This window comes from Hyla sarda, chromosome 6, assembly GCF_029499605.1.
Source record: "Hyla sarda isolate aHylSar1 chromosome 6, aHylSar1.hap1, whole genome shotgun sequence".
Lineage (NCBI taxonomy): Eukaryota > Metazoa > Chordata > Amphibia > Anura > Hylidae > Hyla > Hyla sarda.
Genome location: NC_079194.1, coordinates 248,483,572 through 248,501,387, shown reverse-complemented (window position 1 = coordinate 248,501,387; position 17,816 = coordinate 248,483,572). Strand labels below are relative to the sequence as shown.

The following is a 17,816-nucleotide window of genomic DNA, read 5'->3' as shown; positions in this document are numbered from 1 at the left end:
GCATGGCAGGCAGGGCGGCTGCTGTGCCTGCTACATTTAACTCTGTGCCTGCTATATTGTGCACATGCATAACATGATGACAAGCCGGCCGGCACCGCAGCACTGTGCACGGTAGGCAGTCACAACTCTGCTTATCCACAGGGTGAATCTGTAGGGCTGTGCAATGGGTTGCAGGAAAGTCAGGTTGCATATTCTAGAGAACTTATATACAGGGTGGGCCATTGATATGGATACACCTTAATAAAATGGGAATGGTTGGTGATATTAACTTCCTGTTTCTGACACATTAGTATATATGAGGGGGGAAACTTTTCAAGATGGGTGGTGACCATGGCGGCCATTTTGAATCCAACTTTAGTTTTTTAATTGGAAGAGGGTCATGTGACACATCAAACTTATTGGGAATTTCACAAGAAAAACAATGATGTGCTTGGTTTTAACGTAACTTTATTCTTTGATGAGTTATTTACAAGTTTCTGACCACTTATAAAATGTGTTCAATGTGCTGCCCATTGTGTTGGATTGTCAATGCAACCCTCTTCTCCCACTCTTCACACACTGATAGCAACACCGCAGGAGAAATGCTTGCATAGGCTTCCAGTATCCGTAGTTTCAGGTGCTGCACATCTTGTATCTTCACAGCATAGACAATTGCCTTCAGATGACCCCAAAGATAAAAGTCTAAGGGGGTCAGATCGGGAGACCTTGGGGGCCATTCAACTGGCCCACGATGACCAATCCACTTTCCAGGAAACTGTTCATCTAGGAATGCTCAGACCTGACACCCATAATGTGGTGGTGCACCAACTTGCTGGAAAAACTCAGGGAACGTGCCAGCTTCAGTGCATAAAGAGGGAAACACATAATAATGTAGCAATTTCGCATATCCAGTGGCTTTGAGGTTTCCATTGATGAAGAATGGCCCCACTTTCTTTGTATCCCATATACCACACCATACCATCAATTTTTGTGTTCCAACAGTCTTGGAGGGATCTATCCAATGTGGGTTAGTGTCAGACCAATAGCGGGGGTTTTGTTTGTTAACTTCACCATTCACATAAAAGTTTGCCTCATCACTGAACAAAATCTTCTGCGTAAACTGAGGGTCCTGTTCCAATTATTGTTTTGCCCATTCTGCAAATTCAGTGCGCCGATCTGGGTCATCCTCATTGTGATGCTGCAGTAGCTGGAGTTTGTAAGGGTGCCATTTGTGAGTAATATCCGCCAAAGGGATGTTCAACTAATGCCACTCTCCAGTGACATGCGGCGAGTGCTATGCTGTGGGCTCTTGCTGAATGAAGCTAGGACAACCACTGATGTTTCTTCATTAGTGACAGTTTTTCTGCATCCACATTTTGGCAAATCCAACACTGAATCAGTTTCACGAAACTTAGCAAGCAGTTTGCTAACTGTAGTATGGGAGTTGGGTGGTCTCGTAGGGTGTCTTGCATTGAAATCTGCTGCAATGACCCGGATACTGCGTTCACCAGACATCAACACAATTTCTATCCACACCTCACGTGTCAATGGCTGTAAACAAAGAGAAACTTGTAAATAACTCATGAAAGAATAAAATTACATTAAAACCAAGCAAAAGTTGGATTCAAAATGGCCGACTTCAAAATGGTTGCCATGGTCACCACCCATCTTGAAAAGTTTCCCCTCTCACATACACTAATGTGCCAGAAACAGGAAGTTAATATCACCAACCATTCCCATTTTATTAAGGTGTATCCATATAAATGTCCCACCCTGTACATAAATATCCACTAAGCCACATGTGCTTCTGTTCAGCCCCTTCTCTCTACCAACCCCCTGGATGACAAGCCGGCCTGCACCGCAGCACTGTGTACGGCAGGCAGGACGACTCTCATCTCCCTTCTCTTTGTATGGCTTGTGCTGTGCATAACAGAGAGGAGGGCAATGACAACCTGTCTGCCGTGATTGGCTGCCTGTTCTATGCACGATCCGGAGCCGAGTGCAGCATAGAACAGAGAAGGGCGGAAATGTTACTCGGCAGGCTTCAGCTGACATCACGCCTGCCGGGAAACACCCCCTCAGCCTGAGAAAGCACACAGGCAGTGAGCAAGCTTTCAAAGAGGACTATAAAAGAAATACTGGCCGAAAATTAAAAAGAAAAACTGCGGGGGGCAGGTAATGAAGAGGGCAACATATCAGCAGCAGAATATAACACAATGGAGGCAGGTAGGTACTCTCTAACTTTGAATCATAGTGCCTTTACTAAAGGTATCCATAGAGCTCCATTCACCTAACATATATTAAAGAAGTGTCATTTTAGAGATCGCCAGGTTAGTATGCATTAGCATTCATTCAGCCTGCAGGGAAATTGCAGGGGATGCAAACACTGAACCAGGCAGCTGCTGGATGATGGAAGGCATATGCCGAAGGAAAGGAATTCTCCCATGTCTGCCAATTGACCAGGCTCATCACAGGAGTCTCTCTTCTTCATGGTAAGCATGATAGCCGCAGATATAAAGCTGCAGCAAAGTCTAGAAATAAAGCTGGACACATAGGTAGTTTTAGTAGGTTCATAATATTGCTCCTCTAACAAAGAGGACCCTCTGGGACTTATGGGACAGATAGTTGCAGACTGCAGACTGTAAATAGCTAAGATGCCCACCACTCTGGTCGGACTGTTCTTGTTTTGCCCATGTGGCTGTGAGGGCTTTTGAGCTGCTGAACTGTAACATTTAGGTAGTCGATTCCCTCCTGTGGAGAAAATTTGTACCTTATTGTACTGTATATTGTTGAGTGTACAGTAAAACACTATTGCCATTTTTTACCAACTTTTGAATCCAATAGTGCCAGACTATTGTAAGCCACATGGGAATCCTCCCACACTCACAGGAACCCCATTTTATGCAGAATTAGCATAAACTTCATCCCATTTGCCATCCAGGCTATGGAGCAGTCTCCAAATTCTTTAGCACAGTGTACAATATATAGTGAAATTTTACCATAGTCTCTGATCTCTCAAATCATAACCCAATGTGCCATTGTTGTGAAGCTAAAACAGGTGTAAATTACTTCTTGCACTGCAATATTACTGTATTGAAACTAACTAAGAAAAGGAAGCCCCTAGAAAAGAGATTTCTGTAGATACCGTAAAGCAAAATATCAGAAAATTACATTGGTTTTACTTACCAAGTCCTACAAGAAGTGGAATAGGATTCTCCTGGTTGATAAATGTTGCCATTGTAGGAACAAGGACATTCCTCAATACGTATGCACTCATTGCTGCCAACATCATCGAATATATAGCCTTTAAACATTGCACGAGAGATGTTAAAATATAAGATGCCCATGGACAAATGAGGTTCATTTTTTTTTTATTAATCAACAAAAGACTAGTGTTTTAGAGCTTTTTCTAGACTACCTAGTTATTTTCTCAGTTTTTCAGTTTTTTACAAAAGGGGTAAGAGCGGGAAAGTTACTTCATTTGTCTTGGGTTACAAGAAAACATACCCCACTTCTGGTACACAGAAATACATTGAGATTCATACTTTTACGATTTAGACATGGTAGCTGGATAACAAATACGTGCACATGTTGTACACAGGAGTTGTTCTATTGATGATTAATGAAAATTAGAATATTACATATCTACTAAGGGTTTTTCATTAATCCAACAACATACAAAAAAATGCAAAGTTTTTCGATCCCTTACAATAGCTGGATTTTTCTTTAACATAAAAAAGACCCAGTTATTTGAAAAGGGATAAGACATTGCCTTTTCTTTAAAAATGCTAGATCAATAATGAAACCTTAGTCAATTTCTTATATTCATCTTTAACCTTTTTTTCCAATGATAAATGAGAGAGCAATGCTTACAACAATTGGATACAATTTGTATGAAACATACATCACATGAGTATGCATCTCAATGCATTTCTTTGTACCAGGACTAGGGGAAGTTTTGTAGCCCTCTTACTTTTGCCATCCGTGCACACATACTTTTGGATGCTGCAGTTTAGTATGATAGATGTTGGTTAAACATGCATGTTCCAATCTCCGTGATATGTATCTCCCAGAAGTGAGTTCACCCCGCTCATTTTTTGTAAATATTTTATTATATCTTTTCATGCGACAAGACTGAAGAAATTACCTTATGCTACAATGTAAAGTAGTGAGTGCACAGCCTGTATAACAGTGTTTAAAGGAGTACTCCGGTGGAAAACTTTTTTTTTTAAATTAACTGGTGCCAGAAAGTTAAACAGATTTGTAAATTACTTCTATTAAAAAAATCTTAATCCTTTCAGAGGTATCAGCAGAGAGCACTGTGGACAACACAAAAAAGAAATTCAAAAAGTAAAGAATTTCCTCTGTAGCATACAGCTGCTAAAAAGTAGTAAAAGGATTCAGATTTTTTAATAGAAGTAATTTACAAATCTGTTTAACTTTCTGGCACCAGTTCATTAAAAAAAAAAAAAGTTTTCCACCGGAGTACCCCATTAATATTTCTGTCCCCTCAAAGAATATTACACTGGTTGGGTGACATAAGTGGGGTACCACAGGGGTCAGTACTGGGTCCACTTGTTTTCAATATGTTTATTAATGACCTTGTAGAAGGATTACAAAGTAGAATTTTTATATTTGCAGATGACACTAAACTGGGTAAGGTGATCACCACAGAGGAGGGCTCAAGTCCTGCAGGAACATATGGGAACTGAGTTCCTGCACATTTTCACAGCAGGAACACCATTCCCATTAGCAGGAGTCCTGCAGGACCATCCCTTGATTGGAAATCCTGGGTGAATTTCCACATTTTTTCGTAGGACTTGACCCCTGAAAATATAATATTACAGAGAATTCTAGGGAGCTGGAGGTTTGGGCACACACATGGCAAATTAAGTTTAATGTGGATAAATGTAAAGTTGTGCACTTGGACCGTAAAAACAAGAGGCACAATTATGTGCTAAATAAGACATTAGGTAAAACTTCTACTGAAAAGGACTTGGGGGAACTGGTGCATATAGAGGCTTTTGACAAGGACATAGTTTTGCCTCTGTTGATCATTTGTCAGATCACATATGGAGTATTGTTTCCAATTCTGGTCACTTGTATATAAAAAGGATATGACACAGCTGGAGAGGGTGCAGAGGAGGGCGACAAATATTAATGGTATGGGAGGATTACAGGACCAAGACAGGTTATAAAGCTTGGGTTTTTTTAGTTTGAAGAAAAGATGTCTAAGGTGCAATTTGATCGCAATGTACAAATATATGAATGCACAATACAGGGATCACACCAGGGATCTTTTTATATCTAGGCTGATATCCTCTATGTCTAGAGGAAAGAAGGTTTCACCATCATCACAGGTGGGGATTCTTTACTGTAAGAGCAGTGAGACTATGGAGTTCTCTGCCACATGATGTTGTGATGTCTCAATAAACAAATTCAAGGGGGATCTAGGTGTTCTTATGGTAAAATAGAATAAATCCCTGGATCAACGTTCCAAGCCCATGAACATCCATAACTTGTAATATGCCATACTGGAGTCAGGAAGGATTTTTCCTCTATTATGGGGCAATAGGCATGAGCCTCATGTTTTTTTTTTTTTTTTCCTTTGGATCTACAGTCTGATTTTTCGGTTGAACTTGATGGAATTATGTCTTATTTTTTTTCAACCTTTCAAACTATGTAACTATGTAACAGTAGAAAATAAAGGTGTATCATTATAACCAATAAACTAGAGGAAGCAAGGGGTGAAAGGTTGGGTAAAAAAGGAGTAGGAGTCTGGGTAAATGCAAAATCTTATGCAAAACTGGCACCTACAGATATAAGTATCATAAGGAGGGGTATTCTTACTCTAAGACCTTTAGATAAGTATGGGGTACCATAAATGTGAAAGAGAAGAGGTCTTAGGGGTCCTATCAACGTTATAGTTAAACATCATTCTTAAAGTTCCTGTATTTTATCCATACCTTTGAAAATGTCTGATGTGAATGCTGTTCTCAGAAAGACAGGTCCTCTGGGCAGTATATTTGGTCAACCTTCACAATCCATTGGTAGAGGGAAGGTGGGGTGCTATCCTACCAGGAGACTTGTAGCACTCACAAGAGACATGATATGGGGAGAATTATTTGGGGGAGAATGTTTGGAAAGAGGTGTAGATGATAGATCGGTGATTGGTTGCTATGGGAAAACCAGACAGTTTCTGTCCTCAGACAGATTGGTAAATCTGGGCCATAGTACTGTAATGGTCTATTCACACATACAGTATTCTGCGCAAATTTGATGCGCAGATTTGATGCGCAGGATTTTCTGCTGCAGATTTCAATATAAACTGAATGACTGAACACAGCTTGAAATCCTGTGAATCAAATCTGCACAGAATACTGTACGTGTGAATAGCCCCTAAGGATTTATTCACACGCACAGTATCCTGTGCATTTTTGATGTGCACGATTTGAAGCTATGTTCAATAATTTAGTTTGCATTGAAATCTGCAGCATAAAATCTGCTGTTTCAAATCCTGCACATAAAATATGAGCAGAACACTGTACGTGTGAACACACCCTTAGTTTAAAAAAATATTCTGCCTGTCCAAGAGGAGTGGTGCCACTGGATATTGCATAATTTGGTGGAGATGTATAGTTAAATTGAAATAAAGAATTTACAATTGATCACCAGTTAGATTTATAACTAGTTATTTAAGTGTTATATTGCATTAAGTGTTTATATAAGTGTTATTATTTAAGTGTTATATTCCATATACATGTTATATTACATTAAATGGGTGCAGTGATCCCTCAACTTACAATGGCCTCAACATACAATAGTTTCAACATACAATGGTCTTTTCTGGACCATTGTAACCTGAAACCAGACTCAACGTACAATACTACGGACAGTCCAGATCTATGAAAAGTGTCAATCTCTGGAAGAAATGACCAATCAGAATGATTTATTGGTAAAACACCTGTACTACTAAAGTATATGTACTGACTGGCTGTCTGGTAGCGCCTCCCTACAGTATAGGGTGGTACTACATGTTCTGTACTAATCTTTACCTATGCCACGGTTAGCTACTCCTTTGGACACTAGGTGAGGGCAACTCTATGTTACTTTATAGGACACTGTGTGTACTGTACAGGACACTGAAGAAGCTTCTGTCCTCTACATAGACAGTGATTACAGCTTCCAGCAGCTCTTTCTTACTTTTATATGTAAGGACTTGCTTTATCTATATTAGACGTAGGAAAAGAGGTAAAAAGAAAACAGGGGGTGCTCCCTTAGTTTACGTATACCGACTTAGTGTGACCCTCAACCACACCTAAGTGATATACTCACCAGATCGGACGGCAAGCCTTAATCCCAGGATTCCTGGGACCAATGCCTGCAGTGGACAGGTGGGGGTATGATTTTAGTAGGTAATGGCTGCTGCACTCTGACCAGGACTGGACCCTTGCGCATGGAGGGAGAAGTACTTTGTGAGGTTCCTTTGTTGAGCAGTGCTGGCGTGGGTCCTTGTTTCAAATAAAAAAATTTATTGTCCTGTGCTGGCTCGAGTTTTCCCATTTGTGACCACGTTTGTGCGCAGCGCCTCTAAGACCGTATTTTCTAAATTTTTCACGTGTTTATCTATATTAGATATCCACTTATTTTTCTTTTAACCTAACTTTTTTCCTATTTTTGGATGACATTTTGTTGGCTTCAGAACCTATTGCCAGGTTTCAATAGAGTTATGGTCTCAACATACAATGGTTTCAACATACAATGGTCGTCCTGAAACCAATTAATATTGTAACTTGAGGGACCACTCTACTAAGCCATCATGCCCCTTCCCATAGACTTGCATTGAGGGGGCGTGGCCAACCCACACAGCGCGAAAACAGCGTTCAGGACATTTACTTCAGAATGTTGTCCAGCTGAGTACCCCTTTAAGTGTTTTTATCACTCAAAGGGTGAATCTAGGTTTATGGAGTCTTCTAATCGAAAGAGAGAGGTCTTGACCACTTGCGATTTAGACACGTTTGAGGAAATATATAATTGCTGGTGTAGGTGAACAATTTTTGTCCACCTATATTTTGTGTGGTGTATGTGTGCCAAATGTATTATGTGGTCGCAGGGCATTTGATGAATTTGGTGCAGGTACACATTTCCCAATATTTCACTTCAGTACACTCTTTTGTGTCCATTTAGCAAAATTTAGCAATTTGCAACAATTTTTAAAAAGTTGCAGTTGATAATTCTCTGACCACCGCAAAAAGCTAACCATGCCACACTAATTTAAGTTATTTTTTTATTGTGTCTAAATACTTTGCAATTAAATTAGCGACTTTTTGACCCACTGCTCAAAATAAACCAATGTGTAAAACCAATGATAAATTCCCCCCTGAATTTTAAAACATGAGATATGAGTAACCAAATGATGTAGAACGTGTTGTATTTATCAGAATGTAACACACGCTTTTAAAGCTAAACTACAAGGCAAAACCCTACCTGTGTGTCATACTCTAATAAATCCACTGGTCACTGATATAAAGAAGTTACAGACCCTGCAGCTACCATTGGTCACTGATTTAAAGGATTCCCAAGTCAAGTGTCACGTCCAGGCCCGCAGCATTCGCCGCTGGTCACTCTTCTAAAGTGGCCACGGCTGGGCTACTGATCTTGAACAAGCAGCTAGCGCTCTGGCCACTTTAAATCAGTGACCAGCGGCGGCTGCAGGGTCTGACCGGTAACCTCCATGACGCCGCGCAGAGGAGCAGGCAGAGGACGTCATTCGCCAGTGCACTGAATCAGAGCCTGCCGTAAAGCAGCCAGGTAAGGGAAAAATGAAAAAAATAAAAAAAAACAAGCAGGGGAGGGGGAAGGAAAATGATAAGGCACGGGGCGGAAACAATGAGGCACAGGTTGGGATTATCAGAGGAAATCATGAGGCACAGAGGGAAATCATGAGGAACAGGGGTGATCAAAGGGGGAAATGATGAGGAACAGGGGTGATCAAAGGGGGAAATGATGAGGAACAGGGGTGAACAAAGGGGGAAATGATGAGGCACAGAGGGGATAAGATGGGGGAAAATATTGTGGCACAGGGCCTAAGAAAGGGGGAGGAATGATGTGGCACAGGGGGAATGATGCGGCAAATGGGGGAAATCAGAGTTGGGGGAATAATGTGGTATTGAAGGGGTTATCCACCATAAAGTGATTTTAGTACTTACCTGCCAGAACTGGGTATCTCCTGTTGGATTTTGTTCTCTAAACTACACATCCCACAGTTCCATGCTTGAAAGTTTGAGATCACTTTCCTTCCTCCCACACATCAGCCACTACACCCATTGAAACACAGGGTTTTCTAACCAGGGGGCCTACAGCTGTTGCAAAATTGAAGCAGGACAGGCTCCCTCTGATCACCTGACTAGTGATGTCAAGTCTCGAAGCACTGCAACCTGGGAAATCCTGAGACATGAGTAATTTTGTATGCTAGAGCACAAAAAAGCCAATGAACTGTGAGAAGTTTAGTGGCCTCCGTTGTTTCAAACAACTTACCACAATCTGAGAGCCTATAGCCCCTAGATGACTCCCTTGCAATCTCCTGTCCACTGCCTATTGTAAGGGAAAATATGTCTCTAGTAACAGCCCCAGCAAGATAGAACACAGGAAGTGGGTAGCATGGTCCTAGGGCAGTGATGGCAAACCTTTTTGAGCCTGAGTGCCCAAACCATAATGCACGCCAACTTTTTCCCCTCAAAGTGCCCTCAAATAGAAATCATCCCCAGTCTGTGATGTCCCCCCCTTATCCCCAGCATGTGCAATATGTCCCCTTCACACATAGAAATCATCCCCAGTCTGTGATGTCCCCCCCTTATCCCCAGCCCATTCAGTATGTCCCCTTCACACATAGAAATCATCCCCAGTCTGTAATGCCCCCCCCCCCTTCTCCCCGGCCCATTCAGTATGTCCCCCTTCACACATAGAAATCATCCCCAGTCTGTGATGTCCCCCTCCCCCTTATCCCCAGCTCATTCAGTATGTCCCCTTCACCCTTCACACATAGAAATCATCCCCAGTCTGTAATGACCCCCCCCCTTATCCCCAGCCCATTCAGTATGTCCCCCTTCACACATAGAAATCATCCCCAGTCTGTGATGTCCCCCCCCCTTATCCCCAGCCCGTTCAGTACGTCCCCCTTCACACATAGAAATCATCCCCAGTCTGTGATGTCGCCCCCCCCTTATCCCCAGCCCATTTAGTATGTCCCCTTCACACATAGAAATCATCCCCAGTCTGTGATGCTCCCCCCCCCTTATCCCCAGCCCGTGCATTATGTCCCTTTCACGCATAGAAATCATTAGGCAGGGGAGATGAGGAGCCGTGTACGTCCACTCCCCCTGCCCTGGCTTCTTTTTGTTGTGGAAACCTGCGTCCGCTGAAGGCAGAGCATGGGGAGGGGAGATGAGGAGCTGTGTATGTCCTCTCTCCTCTGCTCTGCCTTCTGTCTTCCATGCAGACCTGCGTCCTCTGAGAGGAGGAGATGAGGGGTGTGTGGTTTGTTTCATCCGCGCAGACCTGCGTCCTCTGACTTCGCTCCCCCCAGCTCTAGCTTCGGAAACCTTCGGAGAGCCGAGGGGAGGAGCGGTCGCAAGACTGCACAGGTCGCATGGCGAACTATGGCCGCGTGCCCACAGAGGGGGCTCAGCATGCCAACTGTGGCGCGTGTGCCATAGGTTCGCCATCACTGTCCTAGGGTCATAGAAGGCATAGAGCAGAATTACTTTTTGACGCATCATGCGGGCGTGGCTCTTGTTAACTCCTACCAGTTACACATGTCTTGTCCATACATGCCTGTTTATATGGCAATAAATCTGCCTCTTCATATATAAGTCACCACCCCTTTGCATTCACTTCCAGGCAGTGAGAAGTGGTATCTGGAAACTATAAAAGCAAGTACACTAAGCGTGTGAAGTATACAAGTGTGAAGTATACAAGTGAGTGTACACAAAAGTGTGAAGTATACAAGTGAGTGTAAGTATAAAAGTGAGAGGAACTTAAAATTAAGTGACATTAAATTCAGGGAGTTTAATTGAAATATTGGATTGTTTTTTTTTGTGTGTTATTTTTTGCAATCCCCAAATCTAGTATGGTTTCCATGTTTGAAAAGGCAGTCCAGTGTGCAACTTGCACAATGTATGCAATCCTTGAACAGCAGTTTCAGGGTGCATATTTTTGTGTGAGATGTGTGCGAGTTGTTCATTTGGAAGCCCAGATCCTGGATCTAGAGGAGCAACTGGCAACACTGGGACGCATTGACAACCTGGAGAGGAGTCTCCTGCTCACAGAGCAAGTACTCTTTGGGGTAGAGGTGGGGGAGGATAGTGGGACGGTGGTGCAGGACGGTCAGGCAGTTAGCTGGGTTACAGTTAGAAAACAGGGTAGAGGGAAACGTGTCAGAGAGGCTAGTCCTGAAGGGGCACACCGCAACAAGTTTTCCTGGTTAACAGATGAGGGTGATGCCATTTCAGAGCTAGCAGTACTGCAGCAAGATACTGCCTCTGACCGCCAGGGGGGTATCTGCTCCAGTAAGGAGGGAGGAGAACAGGGCAGTTAAGACAGGTACTGGTAGTGGGGGGATTCAATTATTACAGGGACAGACAGGGCGATCTGTCACAAAGAACGGGATCGCCGAACAGTGTGTTGTCTTCCTGGCGCTCAAGTTCTGCACATTGCAGATCGGGTTGACAGGTTGCTGGGTGGGGCTGGAGAGGACCCAGCAGTCATGGTACATATTGGCACCAATGACAAAGTAAGAGGTAGGTGGAGGGTCCTTAAAAATTTTTTGAGGGACTAGGCCACAAGCTTAAGGCAAGGACCTCCAAAGTAATAATTTCTAAAATATTACCTGTACCACGAGCCACACCGGAGAGCCAGCAGGAGATTAGGGCGGTAAATAAGTGGCTCAGAAGCTGGGGTAGGAAGGAGGGATTTGGGTTCATGGAGAACTGGGCCGACTTCACTGTCGGATACCGGTTCTACCGTAGGGACATGCTGCACCTCAATGGGGAGGGTGCAGCTGGCAGCTGTGCTTGGGGAGAACATGGCTAGAAGGGTGGAGGAGTGTTTAAACTAGGGTCTGGGGGGAGGGAACCTACAATGTAGAGGGGGAAGATAGTGTAGATAGAGTGGGGGGTCATATTAATATACCTGGGGGTGGAGCGGAGGGAGGGCTTAGAATAGTTAATAGGGATAGGCTTCATAGGAAGAAAAAACATACACCATTGTATTGCATGATGACATATGCCAGAAGTCTGTCCAATAAAACAGAGGAACTGGAGTGGTTGATGTCTAAAGAAAATTATGACATAGTGGGTATAACAGAGATTTGGGTGGACGGTAGCTGTGACTGGGCGGTCAACATACAGGGTTATAGTCTATTCAGGAAGGATCAGACAAAACGGAAAGCTGAAGGAGCTTGTCTTTATGGGAAATTGAGTCTGAAGGCCGCGCTACGGGAGGATATATGGGAGGGAAACAATAATGTGGAGTCATTATGGGTAGAAATATATGAAGATGAAAAGAAAAAAATTTTGATAGGGGTTTGTTATAAGCCACGAAACATAATGGAAGAGGCAGAAGATCAATTACTAAGGCAAATAAACAAGGCAGCAAATCAGAATGAAGTGATTATAATGGGGGACTTTAACTATCCTAATATAAACTGGGAGACTGAGAACTGTGGATCTCATAAAGGAAACAGGTTTCTGACTATAACTAAAGACAATTATCTGTCCCAAATGGTGCAGAACCCGACCAGAGGAGGCGCCCTACTAGACTTAATATTAACCAACAGACCTGACAGAGTATGTGCAAGTAGAAGGATACCTAGGAAATAGTGATCATAATATAATACATTATAACTTGTTCTTCAATAAGGGAATCTCTCGAGGGGGCACAAAAAAAATTAACTTTATTAAAGCAAAGTTTGATCAATTCAGAGAAGCCCTTAACAATTTAAATTGGGACAATGTCCTCAAAAACAAGACTACTGACACTAAATGGGAGACTTCTTTTAAAAATATCTTAAGTTCTCACTGTAAGATGTATATACCTTATGGGAATAAAAGGGTCAGAAATAAAAGAAAACCAATATGGATGAATAAAAATGTTAAGGGGGCAATAAATGACAAAAATAAAGCATTTAAACTACTAAAAGAGGATGGCAGTGAAAAAGCATATTTTAAAAATGTAAAATATGTTAAAAAAAAACAGATAAAAGCCGCAAAAATAGAGACAGAAAGACTCATTGGTAAAGAGTGTAAAACACATACTGTACAAATCACTAGTCAGACCACACATACAATACTGTGTACAGTACTGGGCACCAGTGTACAAGAAAGATATAGTGGAGCTGGAGAGGGTTCAAAGACGGGCAACCAGAGTAATACGGGGAATGGGAGGACTACAGTACCCAGAAAGATTATCAGAATAAGAGTTATTTAGGTTAGAAAAAAGAAGGTTTAGGGGAGACCAAATAACTATATATAAATATATCAGGGGACCGTACAGAGATCTCTCCCATGATCTATTTCTACCCAGGACTGTATCTATAACAAGGGGCATCCTCTACGTCTAGAAGGTTTCTACACCAGCACAGACGAGGGTTCTTTATTGTAAGAGCAGTGAGACTGTGGAATTATCTGCCAGACGAGGTGGTCATGGTGAACTCGGTAAAATAATTTAAAAGGGGTCTGGATGCATTTTTGGAGAATAATAACATTACAGTTTATGGATTCTAGATCTATATGGACAGAAGGTTGATCCAGGGATCTATTCTGATGCCATATTTGAAGTTGGTTATCAATTTTTACCTCAAGTATGAGGGTTTTTTGCCTTCCTCTGTATCAACTCAGTTGCGACTCATTAGGATTATAGGTTGAACTTGATAGACTCTGGTCTTTTTTCGGCCTTATGAACTATGTTACTATGTTACCCCCTTTTGTAATCATAGTAAATTCCCAATAACTTAAGTAGACTGCTTTGGCAAGTCAAACAAAGTGTCCTAACAGTAGATAGGTCACCCATTACATACAGTAGGTGTGTCTCACAAGTAGGTAGGCCCTCAATTTTATAGGTACGTCTCCCCAGTATTTTATGTAGGCACCCCTGCCTCCCAGAAAGTCTGATGCTGCCTGTGATTATTTCCTCTCTTCCTGATTTCCCACCTGAACAGAGAAAATGGCACCTGCTCCAACCTCTGTTAGGGAGGCAGGGCATGCTGCCTACCTGATTCCAAAGAAACAGTTTCAGTGTGAGTGGAGGTAAGGTGTGTGACGTCTGTGGCCTACAAATGATTGAGTGCAACAAGCGGTGCAAAATGGATTTTAATGAGGGAAAATTGCACTCATTATAATTGGCTGACTGAGGTGAAAATGGAAATGGCCCCCCACCCAAACAAAAGTAATAAAGGTCTGCGTGCATACAGTTACTAAACAAGACCCAATGTACGAGAGAAACAAATAAATAAAGACCGAATAATACTACCACATACCTGTAAATATAAGCACTAAACTGTACAAAGTATACCAAGGCCATGATTTCCAACAATAACATCTATATATATAAAACTCAACGTGTGTGTGTATGTATGTGTGTATGTGTGTATGTTCCACAAAAACTTTCAAACGGCTAAAGATATTAACATGAAACTTGGCACACATGTTACTTATATGTCAACAACAAACATAGGGTAGGTAATTTAACCCTTACTCACCCCCATTTGCCAGGGGCGGGGCTTATGTTTAAAGTCCCATACAAGTCAATGGGAAATATATGTTACTGCATAACTTCCAAACGGCTGGAGATATTTCCATAATACTTGGTCACATGTTACTTATATATCCACTTAAAATATAGGATAGTAAATTTAACCCTTAACTACCCCCATTTGTGAGGGTCAGGGTTTTTGTTTAAAGTCCCATGCAAATCAATGGGAAAATGTATGTTCCCATATAATTTCCATTGGGCTGGAGTGATTTCAATAATACCTGGTCACATGTTACAGGATGGGATAGGAGGTCGGGATAGGAGGTAGAGATATGAGGACGGGATATGAGGACGGGTTAGGAGGTCTGGATAGGAGGTCGGGATAGGAGGTCGAGATAGGAGGTCGAGATAGGAGGATGGGATAGGAGGTCGAGATATGAGGACGGGATAGGAGGTCAGGATAGGAGGTCAGGATAGGAGGACGGGATAGGAGGTTGAGATAGGAGGTCGAGATAGGAGGATGGGATAGGAGGACAGGATAGGAGGTCGGGATAGGAGGTCAGGATATGAGGTCAGGATAGGAGGTCGGGATAGGAGGTCAGGATAGGAGGTCAGGATAGGAGGTCGAGATTGGAGGACGGGATAGGAGGTCGGGATAGGAGGTCGAGATAGGAGGACGGGATAGGAGGTCGAGATAGAAAGATGGGATAGGAGGACGGAATAGGAGGTCGAGATAGGAGGTCAGGATAGGAGGATGGGATAGGAGCACAGGATAGGAGGATGGGATAGGAGATCGGGATAGGAGGTCGGGATAGGAGGACGGGATAGGAGGACAAGATAGGAGGTTGAGATAGGAGGACGGGATAGGAGGTCGGGACAGGAGGACGGGATAGGAGGTCGGGATGTGGGGTTGGGATTAGTGTTGCTCGCGAATATTCGCAATTCGAATATTATTCGCGAATATCGCATATTCGCGAATTCGCGAATTTCGCGAATATAGCGCTATATATTCGTAATTACGAATATTCGTTTTTTTTTTTTTTTCTTTTTTTTTTTTTCTTCACAGTACACATCACAGTGATCATCCCTCTCTGCTTCCAGCTCGTGTGGTGTAAAGAAGGCTCTAATACTACTGTGTGAGACTGGCGTGCGAAAATTCGCATATGAGAAAATTCGCATATGCTAATTTTCGCATATGCGAATTTGCGCGTATGCTAATTTTGTATTTGCTAATATTCACATATGCTAATTTTCGCATACGCGAATATGCGCATATGCGAAAATATAACGAATATGCGAATATTCGCGAATATATGACGAATATTCGTCCATATATTCGCGAATATTCGCGAATTCGAATATGGCCTATGCCGCTCAACACTAGTTGGGATATGACAACAATATATGAGGACTGGATATGAAGTCAAAAGCTTCCTCCTTTGTTTATTTTACCGGGCAACGCCGGGTATTCAGCTAGTTATATAATAGAAACCACATAATGCCACGAAATGCTGATCGCATATTGCCACTGCCTAATGACTGTAGAAGAATACCATCAGTGCTGCTTTACACATGCTTCACTTATATAATGCTCTAAAAATATGGGGGGGGGGGGGGTTGTCTGTAATTTTTTATGGAATCTGTGATGGAAGCTCCTAAAGAAAATGCATGTATGAACATCTTATATCCAAAGTCTTATATCCAGGTTTTGAGAAAAGCTGCAAAAGGGCATACCAACATTTACTCACATGTCCATTTGCCCCTCCCAGCTCCAGTCGGCACCCCAGCATTCCTTCTGTAGTTGAGGTTATATGACATCTATAGCCAATCAGCGGCCTCAGCAGTTACATGCTATATTCCTCGCTTCTTGACTCCGATCACTGAGTGGGGATGCTATGAGTACTGAACGTGACTTCAAAAAGGAAGACTGACCGGGGGATTGTACAAGTGAGTAACTGTTGTTTTAACAGTTTTTTTATTTTTATGTGTTTGGGGCCCTTTTACTAATGACTCCAAGTCCCTTTATACACAGCCACCCTATGCACGCTGGAAGGATCAGCGCCATCCATTCTCTGAGTGTAGGAATTTCAACTTTACTTGATTGCAATTTATTAGCCCCAAATTGGCGCCCCCTTCTCTGGCGCCTAAGTGCAGTGCACACCGTAATGATTGTTCCTAACATGTACGCTGTGCTGGGGTGAGAGAGACTGTGTACCTGCATCTGTCAGTAGTCATAGGATCTTCACTGTCCATGCAAGGTAAATAAGGTTTCCCTCTCATCTTAGCAGAGGTGCTAACTTTCCTTATTTTACTGCTGCTGTACTTGTTTTCTTTCTGCTCATAACACCTTGCAAAGCCAGTACATCAGTAACCCATTCGCTCCCCACATGCCATCTATTGTAGTTCACTGTGTAAATCAGCTCCCAGCTCGGTGCAAGCCTATTTGGTACACTTTCACCAGCATTATGTCATAGCAGGTCCATCCCCTGATATGGAGACAATGATAAATAACTCAGCACTATGGTTGAGGGGCTCAATAACAGGGAAAGAAATAAAATTACCTTGCCAGCATTCCTAAGGGTTAAAGGGATGGCCACTTCACCCAATACACAGGGTTATAGTGCAGGTGAACCATATTAAAATCATGCATAACTTACCAGAATGGGCACCGCCGTTCCAGAGATACAGGGTGTATTAGCCTCTATTGCTAATATGTAAGTGTCATCCTTTGCCCAATTGAGGTGGGAGCCAGCATACCTGCCCACCCACCTTTTGTTCACATGAGCGAAGGGGCTATGAATATTCACAAGGACCTTTTTGCTAATGTCATTAAATATCCTTGAGATGTAGCTTGAGCACACCAGTCCGTGCCTGACAGTTTTCTTAATGCCGCTCATGCACCCTTCTGATGAATTTCTAACCATTACCGCCCACTTGTGCAAAGCATGTGTTCCACTCCAGCCTGCTCCCGCATCGTGTTTTCAGTCCCGCCTGCTCCCAAAAATATTCTCTCACAGCTATTTGAAGGTGTTTTCTGTCTAGTCATAAAGTAAAAGAGGTGCAGGCAGCTTAAAGGGGTTGTCCAGGAA

The 17,816-nt window shown here is 42.7% G+C and overlaps 1 protein-coding gene across 6 annotated transcripts in view; it reads right to left on the bottom strand.

The window, feature by feature from the left end:
• LOC130276901 (mucin-5AC-like) overlaps window positions 1-17,816 on the bottom strand; it is a 442,145-nt gene that overhangs the window by 335,601 nt on the left and 88,728 nt on the right. For all 6 annotated transcript variants that reach the window (XM_056526890.1, XM_056526891.1, XM_056526895.1 and 3 more), the window contains one exon: window positions 3,166-3,283. In XM_056526890.1, the coding sequence (XP_056382865.1) occupies window positions 3,166-3,283 (118 nt within the window). The remainder of the gene's footprint in view (window positions 1-3,165; window positions 3,284-17,816) is intronic.